At 33.6% G+C, this 12,863-nt stretch overlaps 1 protein-coding gene across 2 annotated transcripts in view; it reads left to right on the plus strand.

Moving 5' to 3' along the window:
* The window catches only part of USO1 (USO1 vesicle transport factor), a 67,375-nt gene that overhangs the window by 47,112 nt on the left and 7,400 nt on the right, over window positions 1–12,863 (plus strand). Inside the window, exons 14-20 of one of the 2 annotated variants that reach the window (XM_031470791.2) lie at window positions 1,325–1,345; window positions 6,770–6,880; window positions 7,209–7,327; window positions 7,478–7,659; window positions 7,921–8,042; window positions 11,264–11,402; window positions 12,433–12,596. In XM_031470791.2, coding sequence (XP_031326651.1) covers window positions 1,325–1,345; window positions 6,770–6,880; window positions 7,209–7,327; window positions 7,478–7,659; window positions 7,921–8,042; window positions 11,264–11,402; window positions 12,433–12,596 — 858 coding nt within the window. The remainder of the gene's footprint in view (window positions 1–1,324; window positions 1,346–6,769; window positions 6,881–7,208; window positions 7,328–7,477; window positions 7,660–7,920; window positions 8,043–11,263; window positions 11,403–12,432; window positions 12,597–12,863) is intronic. The other variant, XM_031470802.2, reaches the window with a different exon arrangement.

Below are 12,863 nucleotides of genomic sequence, written 5' to 3' on the forward strand. Positions count from 1 at the left end.
GAAAAAAGAGGCAAGGACTGCTCATTAGCTCACTGTCACCAGAAACAGTTTTGGGGAGAGAAAGCAATAAATACCCTTATAAGAATGGTTTTGCGAAATAGTGAGTAAGGTCCATCTGCATCATGAAGAAAACACATGTTCTGGGCAGAAAGGTGGTTTTTTTGGATTTGGTTTCTTTTTATATCACCCACACTTGTTTTGCATGTCGTTTTCTCCCTCTGCTCAGTAGCTGAATTCAGGTCAGTTTATGAGAGGGAATAGAATAGACTGGTTCATAGCTGTGTACCTCCTCTTTCTCTTCCCAGAGCAATTGATCTTCCTTTCAGAAAACAAAAACAGAATGCCAGTCCATTGCTTGTATAGTTACACAGTATGCTCTTGATGTTTGTTAGCTCTCAGATCCTCCAAACCCCAGGGCATATAATTTACCTAGTAAGATGTAGATAAACATAAGTAAAAATGTTTGCATTCCTTTAGAATCCTAATGAAAACAGTGAAACTTCATTGAAATGTGGATGCAAAGGCATTTAGGAATATCCCTTACTGTCATTAGATGATTTGCCCTCATTTGCCAGCCTTGCTGTTAAACAGTCTAAGTTCATACTTTAGCAAAACTATGAAGTCATCAACATTCAGTCATTTTCAGACTTACCTAAGTCTAAAATTGCTCTATCCACTGATACTATCCTGTCCCTTCCCTGTAATAATATGTGGAGTCCTTCTTAATTTTTATTTTGCCACACTCATTGAACCATTTTATTGTGAACTTTTAAAGAAACATCCGTGCCGTCCATAGGAAGTTATAAATGAAGGCTTAAAAGTTAACTGTAGTGAGAAGGGAGTTGAACACTTCCTTTGTTGCTTAGGGTTAATTTACTTTGATTAAAAGCCTATTTTACATTTATCATTTGTCTCTGAGTGATTTTTTAAAACTACCCCAAAATATTCGTATCCTTTCTTATTTAATACTTGTCTTTCTCATGTTGCTGTGTGTTGAAAACAACTTTTCTTAAGCCAAACAGTAATTAAGTGTCCGACCACCATCACCACACACTTTGCTGTAACATTGCAATTACAATTGATGCATAATGAGAAGTCCTCAAAATAGTGATATATTCCCACTCTAAGTAATCACAGTGCTATAAAATTATCCTTTCTCCTCTAAAATGTATGTACATTGTTGTATAGCAAAAGACTAGAACTATCCTGTCTCAAAATTATTGGCTTGGGTTTCTAGAGAGATTGTATTTGAGGGATTTTTCTGGACTTAAATTTTTTCTAAAGCAGTAACATTTATGAATAATTTTTAATGTATAATTTGCAGGGTGATAAGATCGACCGACGGGTATGTATCACTTGTTTGAGCTTAGGCATTTTCCTCCTACAGCAAGGCTTTTTCTTTGTCTTGGGTTTTGCTGATTGGTTTTTTTTAACTGCTTGTTGAAGTTGTATTCTACTCACACTCCTACGTGTCAGCAGGTTAATACCTATCGTAAGTGACTCTCCAGTTTTTCTCTGCGGGGTTTCCTAGTGGTGTGACTAAGGACTGTGGGAGTGAGAATCTGAAGCTGTACTTGTGCTGCTTCTGGGGGTGCTCGCACTTTCTGAAATTCTGTGGTTTTGGTTCTTTGATCTTTTTGTGTGTGTGTTTGTTTTTTCACCCAAGCTTGCTTATTTGTTTCCAGTGAAACCATTTCAAAGGTACTAAAATTTAGGATTAAGAATTTTGTCTTTAGTTAATCACTATATGCAAGAATGTGATGTCTTTTATATTAGATTATTGAAAATGTATAATTGTAATTATAATTTTCTAATTTGAAAGAGTTTAAATTAAATATTCTGGGTTATTCTGGATATAACCCATATGCTACACTACCACTGGGGATTAGTTTTTCATGCATGTGGGGATAGAGTGTGATTTGTGTTTGGTTTTGATTTGTTTTGTGGAGTATTTGGCAAAAACAGCATGTACCTTAATATCCATATTTGGGCCTGTGTCAGTCATGCAATGTGGGAAGTATGACTGAGGTCCCATTAGGGATTGTATCTGTGTATGATCATGATTTAATACATGTTAATTACTCATACACAGACGTATTTGGCAGCTTTAGCCTGTAGAATTTTGATATTAGGTATTATAGAAGTATACATGTCAGGCATTTAAAAGGGAAATTTGGGTGGGTATAATTTATGTTTAGTAATAAGCACAGAACTTGAGTGTTCAATCTGATGATTTTTGGTGATTGAATATACCTCTGTAACCACCACCCAAAACAAGATAGAGAACATGGTATTCATAATCCCAAAATGTTCCACTATGCTCCTTTCCTTTTAATTCTCTGTCCCCAGCGACCACCACTAGAAAATTAATCTGATCATAATACTCTAGAACCTCATTTTACAACTTAAACACCAGAAGTTTAAAATGTTAGCTTTTCATATTTTTTAAATGAGCAATGTAAAAATACTAAACTTGAAATCCACAAAGTAGGAATAAGAGAGATTTTTATTTAGAAAATATAATAGGGCAACATAATAACTTACATTAAAGATAAGATGATTCAGTTTCAGTTATTTGGTTTGTGGTTCCTTCCATCCTACAAAGTCTGTGGTTTCTAGTAATTAAACCCCCAGAATGCTCTGAAATTAAATTTCGGTGTTCATTTGTTTTTCCAAATCTCGTCAGTGGTTCACAAGCTCTAGAGGGTTAGGAGGAGATAGGTGCTCTTTCTTAACTTAAACCTGTAAAAAAAAAATACAAAGAAATATATAAATAGTTTTAGTCAGAAAGTAAAGTGTGGCTTTCTTTTAGCTGTTCTAGGTGTTTATCTTGTAAGGAATTCATCAGAAAATCAGACAGCATTGAAATAAAATATTTTGATAGTTTTTATTGCCCAATTTCTGATTTTATTTTTTGGAGGGATAGAACAGCTTGATCAGGATTTTGTTTGGATTTATTTTATTCTCAACATTTTATGATAGTACACTGGACAAATACTACAATATTTTTGCACTCTTTAATAGTTTATTTTTCTTTTCATTTTGGAAAATTTCAAAAAATAGAAAGTAGAAAGAGAATATTGTCCCTCATTCTACTACCCAAAGATAACTACTGATAAAATTTCAGTCTTTTTTTTTCTTATGTACTGTTTATTTACATAGCAATGATCACACATTAGGTACCATTTTGTATTGTGCATTTTTTCTTTAAAGTATTTTCCTTGTTTTTAAACACTAAATCAATTTCACTTTATAAGGTTGCATAATATTTCACCAAATAAATATACCATAAATCGATTAACCATCTTCCTATTTTTGGACATTTAATTATTTCCCATTTTTTCTAAATTATAAATCATGGCTTTATAAACATTAGAATAATAATGCTTAAAAGAGCATTATTACAGAGTCTCCACTTTGTGTGTTTCCAGTATGTATGGATTTCTGTGAACACAACAAAACAAGGGCAGCCTGCATTTCACTGAGGTTTAAAAAAAATATTACCATTGCAATTATATATATATATATATATTTTCTTTTTCCAGTTCAAACTTCTGCCATCTATTTTAAATTTAGGGCATTAGTTCTGCCTTTAATATGCTAGTAGGTAGAGAGTCACAGAACCATGCAGAGCTAGAAAGGATGATGATAGTTTATAACCTTTGTAGAGCACTCACTATGTATCATGCTCTGTTCTTTAAGTTCTTTGCATGTCTTAACCCATTGAATCCTTGAGATAGGTGCTAACTATTGTCCCTAGTTAAGGTTGAGGAAGAAGTTACCTGAGGTTTCATGGCTATTGAGTTTTAGAACCATATATAAACCTGGTGTCCTGGCTTCAGAGCCTGTCCTCTTAACCTCTTTGAAGTCATTTAATCCAACAACCTCTGTTTCCTAGAAATTGGGACCCACATAGCATATTGAACTTGTACAAGGTTAAGACAGAAGATTCCCAAGCAAATGTCATTTTCACTGACACCATACTGCCACTCTTAGAATTAAAACTTCAGTCTTTTAAATTTGAAATGAGTAGTATGTGGTTTAGAAATCAAAATGATAGAAGTCTTGGCCCTGCCCTGCCCTAGTCCCCCAATTATTTGTTTCTTCTACATCTTGAAGTATTTTTTTATGTATATTCTCTGTTCTGCACTTTGGTTGGTTTTTGTTTTTGTTTTTCACTTAATACCATTTTGCACTTAAAGTTGCAAAGGGAAATGCAAAAGGATTACAGTCCACTGGGTTTCTGTTTCCCCACAGCCTCAACAGCAGCCTGTTGTCAGACTTGTATTTTTGCCAATCTGTTGATAGATGAAAAGTGTTATCTCAGTGAGTTTTAATTTACATTTTTCTTCCTGAAAGGCTAAATGACTTTCTATATGTTCTTACATCATTGGAAATTTTTCCCTGAGCTCTCCTTTCTTATATGATATCTTCTGCCCATTTTTCTGTTGGGTTGTTAATCATTTCTTGTTTATAGAAATTCATATTGAGGAACTTAACCCTTGTCTTTGATAACTCAAAAATTTATTTTTCCTAATTTGATCTTGGTGTTTTGTTTTGGGTTTTTCTTTTTCTTTTTTTTCTTGTTTTTGTTTTTGTTTTTGTATTAGACTTTACTTTTATTGCTTCTACAATTTTAAGTCATACTTAGGCCTTCCCTAGTTCAGGATTTTAAGGAATTTGCCAATATTTTCATCTCATACTTCTGGTTTCATTTTTTTGCATTTAAATTTTTGTTCCATTTTTCCTCTAAGTTGTGTGACGTCCTCTGATCTTTTAAACTATCTAGTTGTCTGAACATTTTTAAAGTCTATCTCTAACCCACTAATGGTTATATGCTATCTTTTTCATATACTAAATTTCCATTTGTATCTGGATCATTTCTGGACTTTCCGTTCTATCCCTTGATTTCTGTCTATTCATGAGATGGTATCACTTCATTGCTCTCTTACTTTTTTTTTTTTTTTTTTTTTACAGTTTCCCTAGCTGTTCTTGCTTGTTTATTTTTCCATATGAACTTGAGAACCAGGTGGTTTAGTTCCAGGAAAAAAAAACCTATTGGTATTTTTATGTGAATCACATTAATTTTACAAATTAGTGTGGAATTAATATCTTCATGATCTTGAGTTTTTCTAGGAACATGTGTCTTTCTGTTGATTTGTGTGAACTTTTGTGCTCTTTAGAAGTGTTTTTAAATTTTCCTTGTACCATTTTGATTAAACTTGTTCCTGAGTACTGTATCTTTTTTTTATTGCTATAGTAAACAGGATATTCCATTCTATCACCTAACTGGTTCTAACTAGTTTTGTTTGACTTTGCCCTTCTTAACCTTCAGTTTGACCCCAAAGGACATACTTTTCAAAACTGAATCTAATTCCATTTTTGTTTACTCAGACATCAACCAGTGATTTGATAGGATGTCCTTGTATATACAATGTTGGTATATTTGGTACTTGCCAATGATATTCCAATAGTCAACTTTTTATATATAACCAGGAGAAATCAACAAAACATTTACATTTATAAATTGAGTAATTAATTGTAAGTTCTTTATGTCATGCAGTCAGTTGAGAATAACTAGATTTTTTTAATTTTTCAATTTATTTGGGTAACATGAAGATATGTTATAGACATATGTAATGACATAAAGACAAAGAAGTAAAAATAATGCCTCGTGTAAAAACTAAATCCATGCTAATTAATGCTTGCTTGGTAAATCATTTGAAGAGGCCTAATTTGAATTTGTTTAGTTAAATATTAAATGTACTTGAAAAAAGATTATAGAAAGGGCAAGATTGACATCAAGCAAGGTTCATGAAATTAGAACAATCTGGCTGTGTCACAAGTATTTCAGAATACAATAATGGTTACCTTAAATCCATTCCTTGTCTAGATTTTTGAATAATTGTATTTTGTATATTTTATGAAATTACTCCTAAAGTGATGCATTACTATGCTAATTCCTATTACTTTATTTCAAGCAAGTATTGTTTTTCTTAAACAAAAATATAGGTCATATAATATATGGACAGTGACAATATTGTGAGCTAAGAGAATATCTCACATAAGATATATAAATGTGTAGTATTAAAATTCAGGGACCTGTAATTTTGATGAATATGCTGGTTTTCGATATTGTTTAAGTATACTTGGCAGCAATATGTTTAGTGGTTTGAGGCACTTAGCTAATTTAAATCTTTTTCTCCTTCATTATGTTTATGATTTCTCATTATCTGGCATGTTACAGGTCAGTTTGTAACATGGTTTATTTTCTTGTTAGATAAATACATTCTCTAATGTAATTTGACTAAATAATTCAGGAGATTATTTCTGTGTATTTTTCTTGATGTTTTTTGAAGGAGGTAGAATTTGTCCCTTTATCAGAAACTTGTTTTTAAAATTCTGATTGAAACATCATAAATTTGCTAGCAAATTTATGTTATTGTAAAGTGTTTTAGGATTGATAAATTTTTTTAAGCATCCACATCATACACTTCTTCCTTAGCAGATCAGGTTTTTCCACTAATAGTATTTTAGATAACCCAGTATATGCTTATGAACATGGATCTAGTCTAATTTCTGCTATTTTGGCAAGTGCAGCCAGTAGAGGACACAAGAACACATTCTCTTGTTCAATTTTTAAAATCCAAATTCCTGACACACCTTTTATAGGGTATTAAACATCTTTTTATGCTGATGGGAAGGGATCTTAGGGCAACTTTAAATTTGAAAAAATAAAATGAGATTGCTGCCAACTTTTTTATTACAGGGAAGCAAAATACAGACAAGAGTTGGATTACTAATGTTACTTTGTACCTGGCTAAGCAACTGCCCCATTGCAGTAACGCATTTTCTTCACAATTCAGCCAATGTACCATTTGTATCCTTTATGTTTTAATAAGATACATGCAAGTATTTCTCTTTTGTCTTTACTATTTCTCCCTCTCAATTAGAGGTAGCTCCATGCCCCCAAATACTTGAATTCTCTTTATCTATGTTGCAACTTTTTAAACTGTTAAGGTGATAATGATGCTTACTTAAGCTCTATTTGTGTTTGTGTGTGTGTGTGTATACCATTTTTTTGCTTTCTTAGATTATGTATAGACTTTCTATTAGAAACTCTTACATGAAATACATGTCAAATTCAAATTGTAAAACAAAGTACTATAGATACTATGAACCATTAGTTTTCTTAACAAAGATTTCAGCTTACAGGGCAAATTGCAGAAAATCTTGGAGAAGAAGAACAGTTGGTCCAAGGCTTATGTGCTCTTCTGTTGGGCATTTCAATTTACTTCAATGATAACTCACTTGAGAGCTATATGAAGTAAGTAAGGGGAAAATGCCAGGGTAAAATGACTTGCTAATGTCATCAAGAGATAATGATAAATTTTTTCTGCCAAAGTATAATGTAGACCAAGCTTTTATGTTTTGTTATGACTTTTTTTAAAGCATCTCAATATGCTTATCTCTGTAGAGATAAACTAAAACAACTAATAGAGAAGAGGATTGGCAAAGAGAATTTCATAGAGAAACTAGGATTTATTAGCAAACATGAGTTGTATTCCAGAGCATCTCAGAAACCTCAGCCAAACTTCCCTAGTCCAGAATACATGATATTTGATCATGAGTTTACGAAGCTAGTAAAAGAACTTGAAGGTAAGACATCAAAGTTTATCTTGATATTCATTAAAAAGTACCAATGATTATATTATATATGTATATTCTGGGCAAATGCAGACTATACAGTAAGCCTAAAAGTGTTTTTTCCTAACTCTTGTTCTGTAGCCCATTTAAGGACTTCTGGCATTCAGTAAGATTGGAAAGATGATTTCTTATCTGTCATGCAGTTAGGCCATATGTTTTTACTGATTAAGTCTTAATAATAAAATAGTATCTTAAATGAGCCTTCTTTTACAGGTGTGATAACTAAGGCTATTTATAAGTCCAGTGAAGAAGATAAAAAAGAAGAAGAGGTGAAGAAAACATTAGAACAGTTTGACAGTATTGTGACTCACTACAAAAATATGATTCAAGAGCAAGTACGTACTGATAAGTCATATTCAGTCTCTGTCATACTAAAAGTATAGATACTTTTCTACTTTAGGGAAGAATTTCTTCTGGTATTTCCAAATACAAGAGGATACAGAGAGTAAGAACTCATCATTTTCCCAAATAATTCAAATGCTTCTGAGTTTTCAACAAACTGAGAGCTTAATATGTGCTAAGCATTGTGTGAGATGTTGTGGATAAGACATGTATCAGACATTCCCACATTACAGTCTCATGGGGTGAGAAGCCTATAGATTTTTGTGCCACACATATTATAACATCTTAAGTCTAGTGATAATCACAGATATATGGCAGCACCGAGAGGCACCTAATTTAGCTAGGTGGAAGCAGGAGCCTGGAGAAGACAGGAGTCCTGAAAGGATAACTGTGAGTAAGCTAGGCAGAAGGAGAGCTAGGGAATGGAGGTGTTACTGGCTTGTTCAAAGGACACCTGTTAGCTGTATAAGGGAGAAATTTGAGAGGCAAGGCTAGAGGGAAGGAGCCCAAGAAAGAGGTGGTAGTGGTGTGCTAGGGGAAGAAATTGGGGAATTGGTTGATGATGATAATGACTATCGTTTTTTGTTTACTGTGTTAGGTGCTCACTAAGCATATTTAAACTCTATCTCATTTGATTTTCACAGCATTCCTGCAAAGTAGTTGATAAATAATGAGGAATAAATGAAGAATCTGAGACTTAGAGAATTTAAACTTGTCCAAGGTTTCTTAGTGATCAGTGGAACAGAATTCAAATGCATGTGTGTTACTGCTCATACTGTTGCTGGAGAATAGATTCTTGCCTTAAGCAGGAAAGAATTCAAGAGCAAGGCATAGTAAAGTGAAAGCAAGTTTATTTAGAGAGATACACACTCCATAGACAGACTGAGGTTCATCTCACTCAGAAAAGAAAGCAACTTAGGAGACACATACTCCATAGGCAGAATGTGGGCCATCTCAAAAGGCAAGAGGCAGAGAGACCCTGGGAGGTGTGGGGGGTTTTAGTTTAAAGTAAAAATAGACACACACTCCATAGACCATGTGGGCTGTCTCAGAAGGGAAGAGAGAGACCAACCATGAGGTGCAGAGCTGTTAATTTTTATGGGCTCAGTAATTTCATATGCTAATGAGTAGGAGAATTATTCTAACTATTTAGGGGAAGGAGTGGGGATTTCCAGGAATTGGGCCCCCTACCCACTTTTTGACCATTTAAGATCAGCCTAGGAACTGTCAGGTACCTGTGGGTGTACCATAAGGCTCAAGGTCTACTGGAGGTCGACTCTTCCACCATCTTGCTTGTAACTAGTTTGTCCTGTCCTCAATGGCTGTGTCATTCCTTCAGTGGTTGTGCCCTGCTCCCTTCCTTCCTGTCTCAATACTTTGTAGTGTAGAGGGGATAGTCCCAAGAAATGTGGAAACCAAAGAAAATAAAACTTAACAGGACTTGGTAGTGACTGAATGTGGGTATAAGAGAACAGAGTCAAACATGATCCTTAGGTCTCTGCTTTGCACAACTGAATAGGTGATACTAAATTAGATAGAATGAGAGGGAGCTGATGTATCAGAGTGGATAATGGTGAGTTGAAACAATATTTTCAAAGTCATGAATTGACATTTTCTTTCAGGGTACAGTGAACCCCACACTTGCATTGTATTGAGCACCTTAAATCTTCTATTACATTCCTTCAAAATGTGTTTCTTGGTTTTCTTCTCTCATTTAATTCTTCGTTGTGATATATACCTTTATTGGAATGAAATCCTAGAAAGTGCTGCAGTATTTTCTATAAAATGAGATTATTGGCATTAAAATTCCAGTGTCATGAAAACAACACCTAGGTGGCATTCCATGAGGGGCAGGTTGCTACTCCTTCCCTGTACCCCCTCCACCCTCTGCCGATTGTGCGCAGCTTGAGACAGGTGTGGCAAGTAAGAGCATTCGGGTAGAGCCCTCTAAATGAGAGCTACCTATGTGTTCTTTTCTTCCCCACAGTCTACATTGTTGAGATTGAAATTCTAAGAAAGAATAAAAATATACTCGTGATATATTTAGCATTCAGTGTGAGATTTTCAGTTTATAAGCAGTTAGTAACTTAGAATCATCTCTGAATGATCCAAATTTGAATCATTACACTACATGTGGTTATTGGGATTTTTCAACTGTCTGAGTACAAATATGGAGTCATTTCCAGATGGTAAAATGTAGTATCTTTAGAGCAATGGGAAATAAATGCTTGGAATGTAACGGTATAGTCTACACTTGGAGCTGATAAATATGGCTGATTTGGAAGAAGAAAAGAGTGATGTGACACAATTACTATAATGGCTCTTCTTTAGAAATGTTAATTTTAAATATTCTCACCATTTAGAGTGACATTTAGTAATAGGCAATAAGCATCAAGAGCTATAAAATGTTTCCGTAGACTTAGAATGACCTTTGAGGATCCATCCTAAGGAAATTCTCCAAAATTCAGGGAAACAGTTACATGGACTAAGAAATTTACTGTAATGATACTTATCATTTATAAAAATGGAGAGCAGCCTCAGTATTACTTTTGAACATAAATTATATTGCATCTCCTGATTAATACGGGGAAATTATGATTGAATAGTAAGCAAATTAAAAGTTGCAAAATGATATGTGGACTGATTAAAAACTTGGAGTGAAAGAAAATTAGAAGAAAATAAAGAAATAGATCAAATTCCAACTAGTTACATTAGGGTGGTAAGAGATGAAAGCTCTTCTATTCAGTCTTCTAAATGTTTTATGATTATATTTTAATGTTAAAAGATACAGGTATGTATGTAAACATACATATACTAAGTTTCTTAAGTAATTTGGTATAAATTTCTTAAACAGTTTGATGGACCATAAAATGGAGTTTTTAAAATTGACCTCCCTCTGCGATGAAACCAGTAATTGCCATGAGAGTGTAGACTGTGCCGTATAACGAGGCCTTGAACTCTTACAGTTTTGCTGCCTGTTAATTGACCTTGGTCAATTAACCAAGCAGTAACACATTAGTACAAGCAGTAACACATTATAACCAAGCAGTAACCAAGCAGTAACACATTATAACCATTACTTATAGTAATGTGTTACTGCTTAATTATTGAGTGATTTTGGAAATGTATTTGGAAAATAATCTCTAATTTTTAACTTGTTCATCTTCTTAATGTTAATTAGTATGAATTTATTGAGTTATGTTTTGTTTCACAGGATCTGCAACTTGAGGAATTAAAGCAGCAGATTTCTACGTTAAAATGTCAAAACGAACAGCTCCAGACAGCAGTCACACAGCAAGTATCTCAGATTCAGCAACACAAGGATCAATATAATCTTCTTAAAATACAGCTAGGTAAGTGTAGCTGTCATGTCGCCAAGAGCTGGACAAAGTCAAACAGATTACTTTTGTGGACTAGTCTTTTTAACATTAACCACTGTAACATGTAAATCAGAGTTTGAAGTCCAAGCTCCTTGGCAATCAGTCTGATTCATTGATTCTCAGTCTTAGCTACCTACACATTAAGGTCTCCCGAGGTTTTTATTTTTTTAAACCAATACTGAGACCCCACTGAAGTTCCGACTTACTTAGTTGGGGTTGGGTCCAGGCATCAGTGATTAGCACAAGCTCCCCAGTGATTCTAATGTATAGCCAATTGAGCATGATAGGTCTAACCTTTCCATTTTCTCATCTGCAAAATGGAGCTGATAATAGCATCTGCGTCATTTGAGAATTAAATGAAATAATATATATAAAATTATACTTCAGTGCTCAGTGGTTGTAAATAGTCTTATTCTATAGTGCTTGTGATTAGAATGCTAGCCACTTAGAAATACAATTTATTTTATTTATATGAAGGTGACTAAAATTTTCAGAAGAAAATATTTACTTCCTTTTTCATAACAAGAATTTGTCAGTTATTTTAGTCCATATAAAAAGCTATTCCTTTCCTATATGACTGAAGTATTGTGCTGTACACTAGAAATTGACACAATGTTGTAAACTGACTATACTTCAATAAAAATACTTTTTTTAACTTCAAAAACAGCTATTCCTATGTGAAGATTTTTTTAAAGGGACTTTATTTTCTCTTATATTAATTGTCAGAATTGGAATCAAAACTACTGTAATTCTTAATCTTAGGTCACTAAACCACTCAGTTTAGTCTTAAGACTATGCGGTTTTTTCTTCCAGAAACCCTGAAAATATCAGTTCATTATTTTTACCAATACACTATTTTGCAAAGATGAAATGGACTTACAAAAGTGCTGCCAAAGTAATTATTAAGGAAATTATTTATTTATTTTATACTTGAATCTTCAGTTCAAAAAATGAAAAACTTAAGTTTCATGCTGGCTTTTCAAATTTTATGCCTGTCTAATAGGAAAAGAAAATCAGCATCAAGGTTCCCACAGTGACGGGGCTCAGATGAATGGCATTCAGCCAGAAGAAATTGGTAGACTGCGAGAAGAGATAGAAGAATTAAAAAGTAATCAGGAACTTTTACAAAGCCAGCTGGCTGAAAAGGACTCTTTGATTGAAAACTTGGTAAGTAAATATTTAAAATTTTTAAGCCAGAGGTCAAGAGTAATTCTCATTATCCTGCTTGTTTATTTTTCTGGATCCCTTATACTAAAGTATCATATTAAGGTTTTAGAACATGAACTCTGATGTTAGACCGTCTAAAGCTTCAGTGCTTCCTAGCTAATTGAATTTGAGCAATTTAGTTAACTTCTTTAAACTTGTTTCCTGATCTGTAAAATGCTGGTGGTGCTATCTATTTCATTGCTGTGAGAATTAAATGAGATACTTTGT

Source organism: Camelus dromedarius, chromosome 1 (assembly GCF_036321535.1).
Source record: "Camelus dromedarius isolate mCamDro1 chromosome 1, mCamDro1.pat, whole genome shotgun sequence".
NCBI lineage: Eukaryota > Metazoa > Chordata > Mammalia > Artiodactyla > Camelidae > Camelus > Camelus dromedarius.